Source organism: Montipora capricornis, chromosome 8 (assembly GCF_036669925.1).
Source record: "Montipora capricornis isolate CH-2021 chromosome 8, ASM3666992v2, whole genome shotgun sequence".
In the NCBI taxonomy this organism is placed as follows: Eukaryota; Metazoa; Cnidaria; class Anthozoa; order Scleractinia; family Acroporidae; genus Montipora; species Montipora capricornis.
Window position 1 is genome coordinate 52082881 of NC_090890.1, and position 21227 is coordinate 52104107.

General features: G+C 39.8%; 1 protein-coding gene and 1 long non-coding RNA gene across 2 annotated transcripts; both read right to left on the reverse strand.

Moving 5' to 3' along the window:
* Nucleotides 1-12375: 12375 nt before the first annotated feature.
* On the reverse strand, nucleotides 12376-15909 carry LOC138060747 (negative elongation factor A-like). The gene is made up of 3 exons (XM_068906602.1): nucleotides 15413-15909; nucleotides 14761-14860; nucleotides 12376-13293 (listed from the first exon to the last, which is right to left on the reverse strand). The coding sequence occupies exons 1-3, from the start codon at nucleotides 15614-15616 to the stop codon at nucleotides 13088-13090; spliced, it is 510 nt and encodes a 169-aa protein (XP_068762703.1). The 5' UTR covers nucleotides 15617-15909; the 3' UTR covers nucleotides 12376-13087.
* A 671-nt stretch (nucleotides 15910-16580) lies between these two features.
* LOC138060748 (uncharacterized) lies at nucleotides 16581-20122 on the reverse strand. The gene is made up of 3 exons (XR_011134420.1): nucleotides 19746-20122; nucleotides 18734-18846; nucleotides 16581-16672 (listed from the first exon to the last, which is right to left on the reverse strand). It is a non-coding gene; the product is annotated as an uncharacterized lncRNA (long non-coding RNA).
* Between the last annotated feature and the right edge of the window lie 1105 nt (nucleotides 20123-21227).

A 21227-nucleotide genomic window follows, 5' to 3' on the forward strand; every position in this document is an offset into this window, starting at 1 on the left:
AGGGTATCAAAAATCGGAATTCGGTCTTAAAATGAGTAAGAAAATCAGCGATATTTGTCTTAAACAGGGTTTAAACGGGGTTTGAACCTGAAATACATGGTAATTTGACACGATTGAGTTTCTTGTCTTCACGCACGCAATGAAATAGGAAGAGGTTTTCGCCTCTAAGAGCAAATATGTCGTTTGTTTCAATAAATTTTTCGCTGGAAAAGGATTCTGTGATATGTTCTGCCTTTGTGAATTATAATACCATGTCGTGTATTGAATTTTCAAGCTTAAGGTTGAAATGTGATACGGGAGGATATTTTTAGTATTGCCCTGTATAAAGCAGGAGAGGTTCACGAAAATAAGCAGGTCTGTTGGAAGCGTCCTAGAGTTTCAACAAAATGAGCCCCAAAATCAGCAAAAAATTGTGATACCGATGAATAATAAACTAGCTGCTATTTTCAAAACGATGATAAATAACGTGATAAATAACGTCGTACGCGTCTTGGAGAGTAAATTTTGACTTTGCAGAAACAGATGGTCAACCTCAAGAGTTGAGCGATTATGATCTTTGTTTTGACTTCGCTCATTTATTGTCAAACTTTATAACACTTGACAGAAAAAGAAACTTACAAAAACCCGGTGTCTTGCCATCATTTGACACACATGCTTCACTGTTTGGCGAGTAAACATGCCGCGGTAACTTAATCACGGCGCCCGCTGAATTCCGGCCACGTCACTTTCGATTTTGCGATTTATTTGTTCAGCCAAAAGTGGAGTAACAAAATTGAACGTTGCAAAAATCTCCCAAAATGTTTGTCGCTGATCGTAACTTTTTATTGTCTATATTCACGGTTCATGTCGTAAATATTTTATTCTCGATCGACCGTCCCGGAAACTTCCTTCTGCTCTATCTAAAAACTGTATATCAATAGTTATTTACTTTTGCATCAATATTTGTTTCGCATAAAGCAAGCTCACAAAATCTGCACCTTGCTGAGTTTGCATTTGTTAGCGTTAATAGTATTTTCGGTCAAATGCTTCTGTTTTACGAAGGGGTATACCTTTAGGGTTCTGCTCTATCTAAAAACTGTATATCAATAGTTATTTACTTTTGCATCAATATTTGTTTCGCATAAAGCAAGCTCACAAAATCTGCACCTTGCTGAGTTTGCATTTGTTAGCGTTAATAGTATTTTCGGTCAAATGCTTCTGTTTTACGAAGGGGTATACCTTTAGGGCTTAACTTTAGTAAACTGTCGTATTACAAAGCCGTCAGATGCTAAGAGGGCACGCTTAAACTTGTGGTGAAAAGAAGTTGTGAGGGGGCTTGAAAATTATCAGAAGGCAATGTTCTCACTTCCCATTTATTTTCTTCAATCTTTCTGGGTTCAGTACTTTACTAGTAACCGGTTACATGTCTTCTCAACCTATTTACCCAAGACTTCTACCGTGGCACTACAATGATAGACAATACTAAAACAATATTGTGCACTGTTAGAGCTACATATTACGCAAGGACAACTTGAATCTCCTGGAAGACAACACACAGCTCAGTTGACATTTTATATGGAATAAATCGCTGTGTTACTTCATTACCACACGTAAGCAATGCGTGTCTATTTTTTCTAAAGAGGACAGGAATCTCTTCTTTCTGACAAATGATTAATTAATAGACCGGTAGCCAGGTTTTTAACCTCAGAAAATATCTGTTTCGTCGTACGAACATGTGAGGATCTCTGCTGGTATGACTTCTGGGTGACCCCTTAAATGGTCTTAATGACCCCCAAACTTCAAAAAAAATTGTCTGGAACGGTGCACGTACCACAGGCAACCCAGTGTACCCTCACGGAGGGTCTAGTTATCAGTGAAAAAATGAAATGACCAACGTAAAGATGAAGGCTTTTACGGATTGTGATAGGATCAGTATTCAGTGCTGTCACCTTGAGCGGAAGATAAACTTTACATTATATGATCAAAAATCATAGATCCGACAGTGAATTCGCTTTTCGTGATACCTTGCAATGTAGTCCAAGAAAATACTTCTCCACTTTCCAGAAACGGTGATACATTCATTCTGATCATGGTAGCCGTTAGCGATCTCTTGTCCTCGAGGAATCACAGTTAAATAATTGCAGTACTCCTTGCTGCCACTCCGAGAAAAGATGGTCCAACAACGATTTCCGTTTGCACTCAATGAAATGTTACGGAGAGCAAGTCATACATAAATAATCAAATAAAATGAAATTCTAATAAAGATAGCTCATAATTCCATAGAAAACAGAATTGTATGACCCATTTGATGTTCGATGGAAACAGATTACTTTAACAGTCACAGAACTCCGAGTTTTCGGTTGCACCGAAAATGGCAACTGAAGAGTTGTGGGCGCGCAATGTAAAGTGGGTGACTAGGGTCCTTTAAGAATTGTGGCACAAAGAAAACAAAGCAACGCTATAACACCAGCCAGGCAAGTCTCGCATGCATGTCTTGACTCTGGAAAGTTTAGCAAGGTGTAGGAAATTGAAGTGACGAATACAGTGAGCATGACGGCAGTGTGAACAAAATGGCGCTTTAAAATATAAATTTGCATGCGCTGTTCATGTATAAGAGTGATGAGATCATGAGATAGAAATTTTCTTATCACAACCATCGTGCCTAAAGATTTAACGAAACTTAAAACACAGGACCACGTCATTTAATAAAATGTTAAGTAAAAACAGTTACACGAAACTAAGGCAAGATACTGTTGATTATTCCTGGTCATTCAAACTATTAATCCGTGAGGCTCAGCGCATGCGCGTTAGTCAATTGAGTAAACTCGCGGGACAGTCTTGAAATACAATTGAGTGATTTTTTGTGGGTTTTTGTTCTCTTTACTGCCTTCAAGCAGCGCTTATATCAACGGTTACACAAAGTGATGAAACGTCTCGATAAGTAACACATCATCACAAGGCTTAACGTGCCTTCACAAGGCATAACTCACGGTCGCAAGCCATAACTCACCTTCACAACACGTAACTAACCGTCACATAGCGTAACTCACCATCACAAGGCGTAACTCACCATCACAAGGCGTAACTGACCAGTACAAGGCGTAACTGACCGTGACAAGGCGTAACTCACCACCACAAGGCGTAACTCACCGTCACATGGCGTAACTCACCGTCACAAGGCGTAACTCACCGTCACAAGGCGTAACCGACCGTCACAAGGCGTAACTGACCGTCACAAGGCGTAACTCACCGTCACAAGGGGTAACTCACCATCACAAGACGTAACTCACCGTCACATGGCGTAACTCACCGTCACAAAGCGTAACTGACCGTCACAAGGCGTAACTGGCCGTCAGAAGGCGTAACTCACCGTCACGAAGCGTAACTGACCGTCACAAGGCGTAACTGGCCGTCAGAAGGCGTAACTCACCATCACAAGACGTAACTCACCGTCACATGGCGTAACTCACCGTCACAAAGCGTAACTGACCGTCACAAGGCGTAACTGACCGACACAAGGTGTAACTCACCGTCACATGGCGTAACTCACCGTAACAAAGCGTAACTGACCGTCACAAGGCGTAACTGACCGTCACAAGGCGTAACTCACCATCACATGGCGTAACTCACCGTCACATGGCGTAACTGACCGTCACAAGGCGTAACTGACCGTCACAAGGCGTAACTCACCATCACATGGCGTAACTCACCGTCACATGGCGTAACTGACCGTCACAAGGCGTAACTGACCGTCACAAGGCGTAACTCACCATCACAAGGCTTAACTCACTGTCACAAGGCTGACGTGTCATAACCTTGGGCCTAAGCTGTCAAAAGATTCAATTTTTAAGAGTGTAAGCTATGTAGCTGTCGTTCAATAGCCCATTTAACAATCTACTGGAATGTTATTCCCAGCTTAAGTACTTTCAAACAACGTTTTGAGAAAATAATTCTAGACCATTGTAAATAGGGAACACGTCCCGGGGTCTGTGGAAAACACGGGGTGACTAAATAAACTAGATAACGAAAATAACGTGTGGGCTTTGCCTCTCTAAAAAAACTAATTTAACTGGAACATTTGAACTGAAATCTAGCAGTAACGTTTTGTGCTAGTAAGTTGGTTCCAGCGGTTGAAAATACAATATATAATAATCGACAAAGGTTGACGAGAAAATAAGGTAAAGTTTTCCAAGTTCAAATTACAGGATGAATTTCTATCCTAAAATGCCGCCTCAATGGAAACTTAACTGGAACATTTGAACGGGAACCTAACAATAACGTTTTGTAACATATTTATCAACAGGTTGAAAATCATAAAAATATTAGAAAAATCTATATAGTATAAAAACGTATTAGGAAAAGTTGCAAATCAACTTTCCTCCATCCATCATGACTCAGATACCTAGGTTATTCCTTGAAGGGGCTATGTCACGTTATTTTAGGGTGTTTAAGGGAAATTTTTAATTTCTCACGAGTTTAAAACTTGAAAATTGTAATGTGGAAGTCCTTTACTGCTAAGATTATCGTTACATTACAAACAAGATGATTCTGAGAAAAAACGGCCTTTATCCAGGCGATTTGTCATAAACATCATAAACGTCGGGCCGACTTTTTTCAAGATTACCCAAATGCAATCCGTTTCAATGTTGTTCACTTCTGTCCATCCATGCTTCTCTTTCCTTTTGCTGTCTTTTTTTTTTATGTTGGTCAAAGTTTAATTGGTTATTGCAACGTTTTATTCTACTTTTTAGGCATTTTAGGTGTCATGAAACTACATCTTTTGCGTGACATAGCCCCTTTAAGTATTGCCTGTGCGTAATTGTGAGGAACTGAACATCACCTCCGTACAGAAAAAGGTTGTTTCCGTTGTACACAGTAGACATGGTTGTTTTCCTTGGCAAGTCCATTCTCTCGCCATCTTTGAAACGATGACTAGATCTCCTGGAGGTGGAGATATAGAAGAATTGGTCTTCAAAGCATTGCCACAGCCAAAACATGTCGTTGTTTGAGCTGGGCAATGCAGTAAAAGACAAGTGAAAAACTGCCCAATGCTCGGAGAAGGAAAGCTAGGGATATTCGGTTGGAGGGAGTTAACGTAGAATGCGCCTTATTTGCGCGGCGGCAATATTGGCCATAGACAACAGAATTCGTACCCTGAGCCTGGAGTTGAAATGTTTGGGAACGAGTTTTGGTGGGGCAAAACAAAATATTTCAATCCCTTGGGACTCAACATGCCGCCGTGTGATTAAGGCCCATTGCTGCGCATTACCGGGCACCAGCGGGACAGGGGCTGCCAAAGAAAAAGACGATGGCAACGATGAAGGCTGCTCGTACAATCCCAAACCAGGCTCACTCACAATTACGCACAAGCAATACTTAAGGTGATTCCTCAGAAAAAAAAAAAAAAGTTGCCGAACGATTTTCTTGAAACTTTCGCTGAATGTTCCCTACCAATCCCTGTTTTGAGAACTACAGTAAAAAAGATAAGTCACCGTGCTTGCTTAAGAGATATAATGGGCCAATCTTACCCCATTGATCCCTGTACTGATACTAATCACGCGCGTTATTTCATCGGCTCAAGGGTACATTTTGCGGTAGCTAAACGAGAGGGTTTTTAAAGTAACACTTGAACACCTGATAGGTAGAAAGTCTAGAGCATATGAAACACTGTCTTATATAGTTTATGGAAAAATCACTCAACTTAAAACGAAGTCGACTCAAAACGTTTCTCGGGTCGTTGTTTTCAAGATCATCATTTACATCCCTGGGTAAGGGGCTTTGTGGGCGTTTTAAGCAATATATTTTTTTCCTTCCTATAAAATTTTAAATTTTTTTTTTTTGATTTAAAGGGGATAATTTGTACACCAAAATTATTCCATAAAAAATATAGATCACCGTGCTCGTTTAAGAGTAAACACCATACCTGTCTATCTCGATTATCGTACATCAAAACAAAATTCGCCATGTTCTCAGAATGCGCGCGCTTATTCGCAAAGAGTTGTGGGTCATTCACAACTTCTCTCACGTGTTTTGAGAACTGTTTCAGCGTGTATGATCGACTTACGCCATACTTACAACATTGTAAATTTGACCAATTTAGAAATATTGACACACCTTATGCGCAGTACAGGATGCGCAGTGCAATACTGAGGAATCATCTTAAGGAATAACCTAGGTATCTGAGTCACGATCGATGGACGAAACTTGATTGACAACTTTTTATAACATGTTTTTATACTATATAGATTTTTCTGATATTTTTATGATTTTCAACCTGTTGATAAATATGTTAGAAAACGTTATTGTTGATTTCCCGTTCAAATGTTCTAGTTAAGTTCCCATTGGTACGGCGTTTTAGGATAGAAATTCTCCCTGTAATTTGAACTTGCAAAAAAGAATTATGAAATAGTAATGTTATTTTAATCGTCGTTTCAACCTTATTTTTCAAACGATCGATCTTTGTTTTAGTTACTGTTAGGTGTTTTCTTCAAGTATTTTAGCTTATTTTTTCGTCAACCTTTTTCTATTAAATATATATCGTATTTCAACCGCTGGAACCAACTTACTAGCACAATACGTTACTGCTAGATCTCAGTTCAAATGTTCCAGTTAAATTCCCATTAAAGGGTTCTTTTTTAGTGTAGCAATTCTCACACGTTATTTTCGTTATTTAGTTTATTTAGTCACCACGTGTTTTCCACAGACCCCGGCACCCCGTGTTTTCCATAGACCCCGGAACCCCGCTCCCCGGTTTTTCCACCAAACCCTCTCGAGTGTGAGAGATGTGTGCAATGCACAATGAAAGCAAAAGACAAGCGCTAATTCGGGCAGATCAAAACCTGCCAAAGGAACATTAAGAATCCTTGTTGAAAATCTGTTTAAACACTATTTTAAAAACTCTTAAAAGTTCTTCATTTTTCCGAACAAAAAGTAATGGAAATTCAGTTACGAGAATTAACCAACAATAAAAGAAAAGAGAAAGCCAACCGACAAGGGAGTGGGCAGTTTGCCACAGTTGATACTTGTTGAATTGAACGCGGTTTTCCTTCAGTTTTTGGTGATTTCGAACTGTCGTCATCAATGACGTTAAAAGGTCAGTATTGGCCAGATGAAAAAGATATGAAGAGCTTCCCCATCGTTTTGTTCCCTTGGTGTTTTGCACGTTACCTCATCGCGGCAGTAGGTTGGTGTCCAAAAGGAATGGTCTCTACAATGCTTCTTTTGACTTTTTCCTCCCGAGTAACAATTGCACATGTTACATTGTTAGTGTTATACTTTTATGTTGCCTGTAGAAATGCGCAGGTACGGTTTTTATGCTCGAGAATAGGAACGAATGAGCGTAGCGAACGATTGACAAGCATTTTCCATTGTGCACTTTATTTACTCCATTGATACTGACTGAGATTCTAGAAATGATTTTGCCAACATTTTATCTCATGTCAGAACTTTGAATGAGAAAACCGACTACACTCAGTCAAGTTAAATCAAAAGTAAAATGCTCTAAGTTTCGTTGCTGAAAAACATCTGTATTCAAATAGAGCACAAAATATGGTGTAAATACGAAAATGGTATAAATGATATATAAAAAATTCAGGAAAAGCTGTCAACTTTTCAAAAAATTCAAATTCCAATAAGGCGGCTGAATATAAAAATGGCAGAACGATATTATCATTCATTTCTGATAGAACATCGTTCATCCAATGAGAACCGCGAAAGATGTTTTTTGTCACAGCTAGACTCTTGGGCACTTACTAAATGAATTTCAAGTACTTAAGTCTCAGAATCCCCGGAATATACTGCTTTTCGGAATTACAACAACAACCAAAAATGACAAAGCTGGATTTTTATCTTTAGATCAATCCGCCGTCAAACCAGTGAAATATCCACTTGGAGGTACATTTCAACGTCTTGAAAGACTGAAACCACGAAAGAACGCTGTTTCAAAGAAGTAGTTTTCACTGCACATTGCCAAATTTCAACAGAATTGTTGCGATTGAGATGGTTAGTGTTTGATGTCAAATAACTCGCAACGTTATCGTTTTGTAATTATCAGTAGCGTTGTACCCTCCTGCGAAAAGTGTCTTCAGAGTATGGTCCACCGTCTACGGCAGATTTCTGGTCAAAGGCAAAAAGCTTTATTTGGATCGAAAAGCATTTTATTTGGCAATTGATCAGCCGACGCCTGAGGGTGATAACTCATACCGAGATCTTGATTATTCTGGATATCACAAAAACGAACTTAAGTGTTTTATTACTACTTTGAAGGTCATTGAACTATATGAAGTGGTCAGAAATCATTCACTTGCAAGGCCCTGTTGGTGGGAGGGGGTTTAGGTCATCCGTTATCCCTGAAATTCCGGAGAAAGTTATCCCGTATCCCTTAAATTACTGAGACTGTTATCTTTGGATCTTGACAAAAAGTGGCAATTTTAAAGTGAAAAGCGACCCTTTTTTTAACTGATGACCTGATACTGCACAATTATGCCAAAACTCCATAGTTTCCTCAAAATATTCTCCTTTCTTTAACTGATCAGTGAAATACCTCAGATTCCTGTGAGAGTGCTTAACAATCCTGGTAGACACTAAAAATAATCAATTGATCGGCGGGATTTTTGTAGCGCACCCAACTCGCAAAACAAAGAGTTTTACCTCCTCGCCGTCATAAGGGTTACATTGTAAGCACCAATCATCAGTTTAAACTTTATTAAAGTTTATTATGCAGTACTTTTACAAAAGCCATATTAATGAGAATGGGTCTGTTAATAGGGACATAAGATCTACTACAGCGACGTCAACGAAAACGGTTACGTCGTACATTGTGGGCGAGGTATCCTAGTAGTAAACTGGTCGGTGCGGTTTCAGCGCGAAAAAGAGATAATCACGGACGGTTCTCACTTGTCACAAGTGCTCACGTTGTCGTGAAAACCTCAAATTTGATAATTACATGTCCTTGTTATGCAGAAGGCCGCCAAAATATCTGCTTAAATTTATGTTGCACTTGCAGTTTCCTCTTTCAACCAATGAAGGAGCCCATGAGTTAATGGGCTCCTGACCAATGATATTATTGTTCTGTGGCGTTGTCGTTGCCGTAGCAGTCACAAAGCCATCGCACGTGTGTCACATGTGATGTCATTGTAACTCGTGTGCCATGAGGACACCACGGGACACAAGCGGTTGACCGAATTAAAGAGCCTAGGAGCAGATCTTGTTGATTTTTCTCGAATTTGGACTGATAAATGACCCATCACTTTTCATTACCAGTCGCCAGTAACGTAAATCTTCGGCAAAAGTCACCAAAAATATGATAATTTAGAAATCTCCGTTATCCCTTACCCCTATAATTATTTCGTCAGTTATCCCTTATCCGTAAAACATTTTGCCAGTTACCCCTTATCCCTAAAACCCCTAACAGAGCCTCACAGATACAGCCTTGGTAGGCTTCCGACAGATAAAAGTATACAAAGCGACAACGCTTTGTGCGAAAAAATACCATTGCCCAGCTCCTTCCTTGCCCTGGAATCGTTAAGTCTTTACCTCTACGCTCTTTCCCAAACGGAGGATAAACTCTCCGAGGTCCGCAAATTTCGCCAGCTTTCCCACTCCTGAATGCCTGCACGTCAGAATCCACAATGAGGCCACTTATTTTTTTCTTACCCGAAGACTGTGCGACAGTGTGACAGAGAGTCAGAGTACAAAATAAATGTAGACAGCCAGACAACTGAGATGCGACTTCAGTAAACACAGATGCATTCTAGGGGTTAGATTCCTTCACATTTTTGTCCAACCCATACAGAATTTGCCATTGGTTTCAGTGTTTTACATAACACCACATTAGTAAAAATATTAGAACTACAGCTCACTTTGAACGAATTTGATACTCGACAAAATTTGCAATTGTTGTCGAAGAACATTACTCGTCGCTTTCAAGATTCCAGATATTTATTTTTCACTGCTTGTCTTGTTTATCCAATTGACGAACCATTATTGAGCTATATAAGGGTACATTTTGTTTAAAGATCCTCCAAAAGGTTATTCGCATTACAATGATTTCGACGCCATTGCATCTTAATCAAATATTCTACTGTGTCCACCAGATAAAATCTACGCATTTCTACTACCCCTGAAACCTTCCGTCAAAAATACGCGCAGAAGACTCTATGCACAGACACACTACGTTGCAGGGGGGTGTCAGAAAAGACTTTTCCCGACACGGAAAAAAGATAGAGAGGGATAATAAAACAAAGAAATTCAACTCGTTTTCTGACTGGATTGCCATATGGCAACCCAGTAAAAGCCAAGAAAAACTTACAGTCAGGGAGCGTGTGTCGCGAAATAAAATCCCGTGGGAATTTCGTGATGAAAGCTAGCCGCCTATCTAAATGTGTTAAGAGGGCTCCAAGGAACATGCCAAATGTTGTCAATTTTGTAACTTGCACCGACGGCTTTTACGTGGGGTTAAAAAAGTGACCCTCATAGTCCAAATAACTTCCATGTTCATTCATGCTCTGTTGAAGCTATTAAATAAAATAAAAATAAATAAAAATAGTTCCGTGAGGGACGGTAAAGAACCCACACACTATTCGAGAAGTGTAGGGGATGTAGTTCCCGGTGTTGCGGCTGTCCTCTGTGTGTATATGGGTGGGTAGGTAAAGCAGGTCTACATCAGCTGAATAGCTGCCAAAACTTCAACCTGCTAAAACAAATAAATGAATAAAAAAAGAATGAGTCAATTCAGCCAAATGCAACTTTATCGCAAATCCCTGACAAGGATAAAAGGTATCCTATTCATCTCCCTCGTATTCCTTCTCCTCCTCTTCATCATCATCGTCGTCATGATCATCATCAACATTATCAACATCAGATAACTCATGATCATCGTCATCAGCATCATTATCACAGCTTCCATCATCTTCAGCATCATTGCAACTGCGGAGATCGGTACATTTAAGTCGCGCTTCGCGGCATTGACATATATTAGTGGAACATTGTTCCTTAATTAAATCATAGTTAATAGAGGAGAATGGTTAGGAAGCTCGGCAAACATCAAAGGAGCAAACAAAGCAGCCAAGATTTAGGTTGGAAAGTCCACTACCGTGCACAATCTTTTGTTTTGCGCTCATACACTATGCATGAATTACGTAACCAACACGTTTCTATTGGTTAGTTCTTCAGTACGGAGTAAACAACCATTGTGTTTTGTGCACGGTCAAGGCCAGAAAAGTGAACAAAAACCTACAACAAAGAAAGGTGTCGGGTTTCCTAACCATTCTCCTCTATTAACTATGATTAAATGGAGGATTGCATTGGTCTTTAACGTTGGAAATAAGTGTCTCAGGCTGGTACAGCAGGCAGACTTGTTTGTTACGTGTCAGATAGACCCCAATTTAAAGTATGAGGATTTTTGTAGAAGATTTGCCACCATTGACGATGGTTACAAAGCATTTGAAGGTCAAGCCTCGTTTCCATGTTGGACTCTTTTAACCCCCCGCAAAAGCTGTGGGTGGAAGTTACAAAATTATCGACAACATTTGGCATGTTCCTTGGGGCCCCCTGAACACATCTAGATAGGTGGCTTGCTTTCATCACGAAACTCCCACGGGATTACAGATGTTCCCAGACTGTTAGGGCCAACAGTAATGAAAATCCTACAATCCATCTAAACAGCCAAAAATGATGCCAAATACCAAGCAGGCAATTTGGACGACCGACGCTAAGCCACGAAGAAAGGCATAGTAAAAACCGATGACAGTACATATGTAATCTAGGACTGCGAAAAACGCCACAAACAGATAAACGTGTTATAACCGCGGCATTCAACCGCAAATCGAAAACCAAGAAGAACCACAACCTACACTTGCTGCAACGAGACGGGAGAGGAAAAAGATCAAAGCGAAGAGCTGCGCTGCTAGCGCTGAGCAGAAAAATGCTACACACCTCTAAAGCCGGTTGTTGGTTATCGGCCTGCAGATTTGCTTCTTCCAGAAATTGGTCCACTGCTTCGTTTCTAATGGGTGCCGGAACTTGATCGGGACTGCCATCCACCATGGATTTGTGTTCGGTGAGTCAGTACTTTTAGAGCAACGCGAAGCTTCAGGCTAAGCGAACTTTGACTCTTGAAAGTGACAAAGTGACACTTGGTGAAGGGAGCAGTTAATATACCAGGACTAAGCCAATGAGAGGGTGAACTGGGGAACTAAATACCATTTTCACGAGGTTTATGCCTTGCATGCACAAATGACTCTGAATAGACCTTAAATGTACTTTCAATTGTGTATTTTGGTAGGGATATGTTTTAAAAATAGTACAACATTTCTCAGCTTTAAGTTTGCAGAAATATTTTACGTGACCCCTCACCCCTTCCTTAAAGGCCATTTTTTAAACCAAGAGTCGTCACAATCCAAAGTTCAAATTATTTATTTAACTTATTCAACTGTAAAAAAGAATGTCGGAAAACGTTTCTCTTCCATATTTATTTGTAGCCTTCTCTTGTCAAGGCCCTCTATACAATACTTGTTAGCGATTCAAAGTGTGTAAAAGTATTCTCTTTTTAGTTGAACCCTTTGACTCCCAGGATCGATCAGTATGTAAATTCACCCCTCAATTTCAATTTACGGTCAGGTAGAAAAGTATTGAGAACGAAGATTACTATCAGCGTAAGGATATGATCCTGTTATAGCACCAAGTTCTCATGACCAGCCAACAAGGAAATCTATGGAAGTAGTTAGAAGAACGAACTTTTAGATCATGGGAATCAAAGGGTAAAACTGACTCAGTCAAACGTCACCTGAAAATGTGAACGCGCCGCTGGAGAGGAAGGTTGTTTAGGGGGGTAGAAGTGGGATGTATTCTTTTCCTCTCACCTAATGTGAACTTCAGGAAAGGGGGGGGGGGGGGGGAGGAAGATGCGATGCTTCTTGACCGAAACGCAGGCTTGCCTCTCCCCTCTTTCCCTGACTAGTGACTAGTGTCCCCAATAGTCTCTTACCCATTTTTTACTTGATCTCTACCAAGCTAAGCTCTTTAGCTTTAACGATCTGTTGCAGTGGGAAAAAGTCCAAGTAGTTGAAGTCAGGGCATTTTTCAGAGAGCAACCGTGGGATTCCTGTGATCAGGGTTTTTGCAGTGGTCCTGATCCACTCTGTTTGGACACAACTCTTGTGCGTTTGAGGCGTCGCCAGTGTCCTGTGTCGTAGTTCATCTCGAAAAGCATTTCTACAAGTTGGGTCTGCTGTGACCCATCAGAAGCTGAAATATTCTCTGTGTTTTCACTCAGTTTAATAGTAATGATTGGGCCTTGATGAGAATACGGTTTTTCTGTGGAGAGAAAACACGAAAATAGTTTCCCAAAATGGTATTAAGAGTTTATAGGACGCTTTAGTTATTTTTACTACTCGCCATTATCTAAAGCAACCCACAGTTTTTCGCTTTCCCTTCCTCTTTTGTCAGAGGAAATGGAGGAATAAATTGTGGTTTACGTAGGAAGTGGCAGAGCTATGCCATTAATTGGTGGAGACATCGTAACGAAACAACACGAATAAATTACTTGAATGAAAAGTTCTCTTTGATTCCACAGGAATTGAGAGTGCCAAGTTGAAAAATAACGTTTTTCTCCAGGCTTTTTCGCAATTTCAACCTCACGAGCCACTCCACCCTTAACATGACAGTTTGAGGTCATTCCATACACAAAAGAAACACGGAAAACAGTAGCTTGACCATTGCTCAGTTGGAAGAGCATTGCACCGGCATCGCAGAGGTCATGGGTTCGAGACCCGTGTTAGGCACCTGAATTTTTCTTCTTTCTTTTTTTTTTTGACAGTGCCTTAAATTGTCCAAATAAGTGTGAGGATAATAAATCAGAATAATCATAATCAGGATCATAATCTCTTTCGAAAACAAGTTTGTCCAGAAACTAATCCCTTGATCCACTATTCTGACTGACTAAGATTCTACGCCGTATGAGACAGTACTATAATGAAAGCAAACGTTGCTTGCAACTCCATTCGCTGGTCTTTCTTCAATAAAATTTGAGTTGAGTTACAGTCAACCTTTTTTCCTGTCACTCTTTGTCGCCCCGAGGAAATGAGCTATTACAAACAGGGATTCTAAGGTTTTTATCGACAATGCAAGCACAAGAAAAGTGTCGAAAAAATGACCTTTTGAAAAGGAGGAGAAATTAATATTTGGATTTGGACAAGAAAGAAAGTAACTTTTAAGCCACAGAACAACATATTTACAATCAAAATTGTTCGAACTTTTTCTAATAAAAGTGTTGTGTTTATCTGCTTTTCAAGTTTCCCGGGCACCGCCATCTTAAATAACTGTTACATAACATGGTTGCCCTATTGTTTCAAAACAAAAGCAGAAGAGCAACCATAACACGACACAACTATTCAAGATAGTGGCGCCCGGGAAATTTTAAAGTGAAAATAACTGATTCTAAATTTTTTTTTCGATACAAATACTGTTTTTGAGGAAGCTTGCCGAACAAGTTTGACAGGCAAGTATTATTATTTTTGGTTTAAAATCATTAATTAGTCAGTGTGGAGGTTCCCTTTAAAATTGATAACAAACGTGTACATTTCACACAACTTTTCTGGTACTTAATTCTTTACAGTCTTTGCTGTCTGTGAATTAAAGGGGCAATACCCATTGAGAGTCAACAATAGGACATCATGTCAACGATGTCTCTTACAAAGGTCGATCTCCTCATCATTCCTTCTACACACGGCCCTACAGTAAATAATGCTGTGAGTAAATAGAAGTTTGTAGACTTTAATTTACCTCGGGCACCAGCCATAAATCCCAGAATAAGAGCTTTCTCTGCTCGACTCACACGGTTTGCATTCTTGAACATTTCGTGCGCAGCTAGCATTTGGTCTCGCTGCAACAAAAAAACAAAAACAGATGATCCTTAATGGTGCCAACATTGTACGTAAGTGACTACATCACGATACAGTGAAAGCTACTACAGCCCCTGGGGCTATCAGCAGAAATAAGGGCTTCCCTTGTCACAAGAGTAGAACCACAACCTCGTGATGCTAGTCCGCCGCCACTGCCCCAGTGGCTGCCACTTACACTGCATCCTCCTCTTCCTCCTCCATCTGTCATCATCATTATTATTATTATTAATAATAATAATAATAATAATAATAATTATTATTATTATTATTATCATTATTATTATTATTATTATTATTTAAAATTTGCATTTCTACAAGAAAGAACTGGAAGCTCTTTATGCAATAATGATGTGTTTGGACCACTTTGCTCTACCTTATCATACCTGTAGCAATAATAACAATAATAATAATAATAAAAATAATAATAATAATGATGACGATGATGATGATAATGATGATGCTGATGATAATAATAATAATTAATGTCCTTTGTCAAATGTCCACCCAACCAGTGACACATGGTTAGTACCCACCGTGAGTGCCAACCGTCGTTTATTTCCCTGCTGTTGTTGACTGCTGCCAGGTGTGGCTAAAGTAGGAACAGCAGATGGAGTCTTGCTTGCATCCACAGACGAGGGTGCTGTAGAGACTGCTGAACTAGCTGCTAGTGCCACAGCTGCTGTTTGCTTCTGCTGTCTCTCCCTCATCATTATCTGCCGCTGTTGTTCAACATGCATCTGATAAAACAACCAAAAATTCTATCACTTGCAGCACAGAGTTTACTAAAGTTCCCCAAAGTAAACATATTTTTCCCTTTAAATGCACTATAATAAAACTCAACAAAACCAAAAGTAGTTTGTTTTCCCGTGTCTAAGGTAGTGAGAGGCATGGATTTATCAGGGAGATGATATCAGAAATTGTTTTACAATCAACTCCTTTAAAACTCAAATGCAAAGGAGTTTATGACATCATGTCAGGGCTAGACCAATGCTTCTCACTAGCTTGGCCACAAAACAAGCGACTTCCAATCTTGTCAACTCTATACAACTTGTGCGGCATGTTAGAACAGCTGAACAGCTGTTAGAACAGCTGCTGCGTGCATCAACCGTGCCTCCCAACTCTGTGACCCAGGTTCAACTCTGGCCTCAGGTCGTATGTGGGCTGAGTTTCAGTTGATCTCAATCTGACTCCGAGGGTTTTTCTCCGGGTACTCCGGTTTTCCTCCCTCCTCAAAATCGACTCCCGGCCTTTTCCATTAGGCTGTGGTGCTGTGCTCCGAGGTCATACATGGGTTGTGTTCAGGGGCCGAGCGCCTAGCTGGCAGCACAGCTCCTTCGGCCCCACCTCGTTGAGCTGCGCCCTTAGTAAATCAGTCTCCAACTGCGAGAAAGGGCGATTAGCAGATCACATAAATATTTAAAGTAGTTAACCCATTGACTCCTGAACAGCCCCCCATCAACGCGTAAAATCGTCTGGTGTTACACAAAGTAAAATCTCCTAAGTCTCACTCCTAGGAATCAATGGCTTTATGTAAAAAATAGGTACGCAATGCGTACATGTCAATGGGTTAATTTGACTTACAAGATGCTCAAAGGTGTAACCTGACTGCATTTTGAAAAATCAAGACAAAAAAGGCGTCTAACCTCTAACTCTCTTTTGAGGTTAATTGTACTCTCACTTAAAGCATCTGAGGGAGAAGATTGAGAGGTACTTGATCAAGTCTGTGGCACATAAGATGGGGCAGAACACAGTGGCACCATGCTTGTCGAAGGTGTCTCTGGACTGGAAGGAGGCTGAAAAACAATGACCCACCAAGGAGTACCAAGAAGTTTACAGGTCACACTCTACAGTGAACATCACTCTAAATCCTCATACTGTACACCATGCATGTACATGTATATCCTGATACGGTTTGCACTTGATTGTTACTCTTCCAGTTTTCCGCTTTACATTCCAAAAAGGATCAAATTGCAACATTTTTGACAACTTCAGCAAAAATCGTAACCATGTAATATTTTGTTCTTGATCTGTAGCATTGACATACAGCATTCATGAATGGCAGCCAATAAATTATTCCTTTGTCCTGCGAGATCTTAAGCCAACAGGGCCTGATGTTTACAAATTTACATGTAAATGTGACCAGTGCAATGTAGATTACATTGATTTCACACGCCGGCGCCAGTACCCACATCTACGTGTTGATGAACATAAAGGCTCATCCTCCCACAGGCTCCCCAAGCTGAAATACGTGGTGTATGCGACAGCTTGTGTATATAGAGAATTGTATGGGAAAATCACCGATCGTAAAAAAATTGTGTAAATAACTATCTCATTTGAAATAAAGTTTTCCTACCTCAAATGTGTGACCAACTTGTCTCTTTTGCCGAGTTTCGAGCCATTCTGACGCCGTTTAGTGAAGTGATCCAGAAAGGCCGTTACTGAAATAATAGGAAGGCCGGTAACTCCATCCATCGCTGGCCAGACCTCACCCCACAAATCGTTTTCTCCTCAACAGGAAAAGTCCCGAATCGCAATTTGAATTTGACCGCACGCTGGCAACACGACTGTTGTTGACTTGTGACCGGGCAGTCAACAACGGTCGTGTTGCCAGCGCGCGGTCAAATTCAAATGGACCAATCAGAGTTGAGGCTGAAACCATCTTGCGAGTTTCCGTTGTTGACTGCCCGGTCACAAGCCTCTGAGGAAAGCCGAAGAGGTGAATTTTAAGGCAAAGTTTTCGTTCTTCACGAGTCTTTTGGCCGCCGAAACACACGTATTTGGAGTGAAATTTATTGGGCTTTATGGAACTGTTGTTTTTATTGCGATTCAAGACTTTTCCTGTTGAGGAGAAAACGATTTGTGGGGTGAGGTCTGGCCGGTGATGGATGGAGTTACCGGCCTCCCTATTATTTCAGTAACGGCCTTCCGGATCACTTCACTAAACGGCGTCCGAATGGCTCAAAACTCAGCACAAGAGACAAGTTCGTCACACATTTGAGGTAGGAAAACTTTATTTCAAATGAGATAGTTATTTACACAATTTTTTTAAGATTTGTGCTTATCCCATACAATTCTCTATATACACAAGCTGTCGCATACACCACGTATTTTCAGCTTGGGGGGAGCCTGTGCCAAGACGAACACCTTTTAGCTCCAAAGGACCTTAGCAAGAATTTTAGTGTGTTAAAGAAATGCACAAGCAAGTTTTACTGCCTCGTTTATGAAATGTTTTTTATTAAATGTACAGTCTGATTCAATTTGTGCTAATTTTTTTAAATAGTTCCTCCATGTTTTTATTGTTTTTAACGCCCCTGTTTCATGCTTTGACTTTCTGCATGTTTCTACATATATTTTAACGCAATCCTTTTCCCAATAGTTTTCATACTTTTTACATATTTTTACCCCATTGTTTCTCTCTCTTTAAATAGATGTTCATATTTTATTCTCATACTTACTTGATAATGACTGAAGCTGGGTCGAAACATCGTTTATTACTGTTAATCGTTACTGTAAAATGTCTTTAAAACCCCTTACTGTTAATCCTTCGTCCTGGTCATAGCAAGATCAACTCGTTTGTATGGACAAAACACAAAAGAAATGCCGCTTTAGAGCAAGGCTTGTTGGTCTCATTAGCATGAAGACAAAACAATAATTCATTAACTGCCATTTATAAATACGGTCTATTGGCTACATTTACATTTACTGTGTAAGCACCTGCTCAATATTATTCTCTCAGTGAAAACTTTAAATGTTTCCCCTTTTTGATAAAATCTATCCCTGTTTATATGTACAACACACAAGCTCAACTATACCGATTGTCAAAACATTTTTAGGTTGCAGTCTGTAGCACTCACTTTTGATGGCTGAGTGACAGGTGTCAATCCTGCAGCATAACCAGGGGTTGTGGGTTCCAGTGGTTTGGTGTTCTTCAGTTTGTTATGCTTTGCTTCCTCTGCATGGTCAGAATCTGTTAGAAAAATTTTCTCAGTGGGAATTCATCAAATGAGACAAAAGCAGTTACCCATAATCAAACAAGATCGATTGCCCATGAAAGTTGAAGGAATGACACTGACAAGGGTTTCAAAGATATTTTGAAGTTGGTGGCTGGTTTGAGTACAGTAACTGACTGTTGTCATTGTCAAAATGAATTGTAATCTTACGTTTGAAAGAATCTGTCTTTAATTACTTCAGTTTAGGGAAAAAAAGTAGCTGACTTCTCTAACGGAAGTATAGCCAACACTATTCATCGGATACAAATGATGTTAAAGCTGCAGGGAAGAGCAAGGGGACACTCTGTGATGCGTATAAAAAATAGTTGTATATCTAATTACATGCATTTCTGCACATATCTGGTCATGTGACAGGATATTGTTAACTTTCATAAACAACAAACCCCTCAACAAGTGTACAGAGATAAGATCTTTGATCTTACATGTACTATGCATAGTTCCAGCTGCTGTGTTAATAACAGTTATATTTGTGTGATTTAAACATCAAGTTCCTTGGTTGCATTCTGAGCTCAGACAAGAATGAACCTACCATACCAACATTTTAAGCCTCATGGGGACAGAGAAGATCAGAGAAGACCCCTATTGCAAGGTTCCTGAATGGGTCGACCCTATTCTGAACTTCTCAAACAATGACATGAGCACTACACTAGAACATTAGTGTAATTTCCGGTTACTTTCAGCACCTGCCAATTTCCTTCTCCTTTTTCTCAAAAATACATGTAGTGATATAATGAGATAATTATTTTCTATTACAAGGACTTGAATATAGGAGACCAGTTTGATTTGAAGGCTTTGAAATGAAATTATTACTTTCAAAGAGAACGCAGCTGGATCCATGTACAGTGTACATGTGTACCTTTGTCCTTCGATGATGTCTTAATAGCGTTGCAGCAGAGTTGATGCTTCTTGATGAACCACTTGATGAAGAGTTTCGTTTTGGAGTTGGTCGGTAACTTGTGGTGTTAGATGTTCTTTGGGTAACTCGTACTGAGGATACGAAAATAACAATAACACTAACAATACGTAACTAACTTCTTTGCTTACAAGTTTTCAAAGAATTTCTGTATTTCATGTTTGTTGCATCTTTCATATCAGCAACTGAACATGCCTGCCACTGTCTGTCTACCTACCACCTGGAGGGAAATGGTCTCAGAGGAGAATACACATGCAACCAACAATTGACCCACATCAGATAATAGTAAGTTCTATGGAAAAAGGTTTGCCTATGACTCTTGATATTTTTCAACAGATTTTTCGGCTAATTCTTAAGCCTTCATCAGTGATATGAAAGTAAAATTCGTTACTTAATATGGTATGTTATGTAAAGTAACGTAGAGCGAAGCTTGCACGCGTGACCATGTAATTCATGCTCAGGCATAGTGTACAAAATAAGTTGCACACAGTGTAATTTTGTGTACTAATTTGGCTAAACAGAAAGATCATTAAAGACCTCCATTGCAGAGCACGAAAAGGCAGTGGCAGGTTTTGACCAAAACTCCAAAGTTGCATTTAAGCCCGTGTCCACCATTTCAGCCATATCATGAACTTTGAAAATGTCAAGGTCGTTGGTTTCGAAGCTAATTACCACGAGTGACTTTTCCTTGTAGCCTGGTACTCTACTTTGGACCCGAACGCTGGGAACGATCATAATTATCCTACTTCCAAAAGCCTCCAAAGGCATCACACGAGCATGAATTACATGCTTGCAAGCTTTGCGTTAAGTTACAGTGTACTTTAAATAGCATATGATAACGAACTTCACTTTCATATCACTGATGATGAAGGCTTAAAAATTAGCTGAAACATCTGTTAAAAAATATCAAGAGTCAGAAGCAAACCTTTTTCCATAGAACTTATGACATCTCCTGATTACACTTTTTCCATTTACAAATCAGATGATAGTATCCTTGATAGTACGTTAATCCTCCTGTATTTGAACACGGAGGTGCACATGCCCTACATATATATGCACGTAGCACCTAGGGGTACAGTATGTACTACAGTATAAAATTACTGCGAAAATCTGAACACTGTGAACACTAGAAGTATTCATGATGCAGTGCTTGAAATTAGAAGTCGTCCGGTCATCCCAGACGACCAGAAAGTTAACTGGGCGACCAGTTTTTGGTAGATTTAAAGCCTGGTCGCCTGAGAAAAAAAAAACAAACAACCCAACCAAAAATAGAAAACGAATTAATCACAAGCATTTTGTCTATAATTAGTAGTGTGCAGTTAATAATAATAATAATAAATTTGCTAACTGAGCATTTTCCCATGCTTTGAATATTCATGGCTTTTACAAAACATTGTTAGATAGGAAAATCACAAACATGTAGGC

What these genes read in the sequence shown, in the direction of transcription:
- LOC138060747 (XM_068906602.1), bottom strand. Translation starts at nt 15,616, where the DNA reads ATGCATGTTGAACAACAGCGGCAGATAATGATGAGGGAGAGACAGCAG. An exon ending in AACGACGGTTGGCACTCACG is followed by an intron (nt 14,861 to 15,412) that starts GTGGGTACTAAC and finishes TTTTTGTTGCAG; the next exon opens with CGAGACCAAATGCTAGCTGC. An exon ending in ATTTATGGCTGGTGCCCGAG is followed by an intron (nt 13,294 to 14,760) that starts GTAAATTAAAGT and finishes TTCTCTCCACAG; the next exon opens with AAAAACCGTATTCTCATCAA.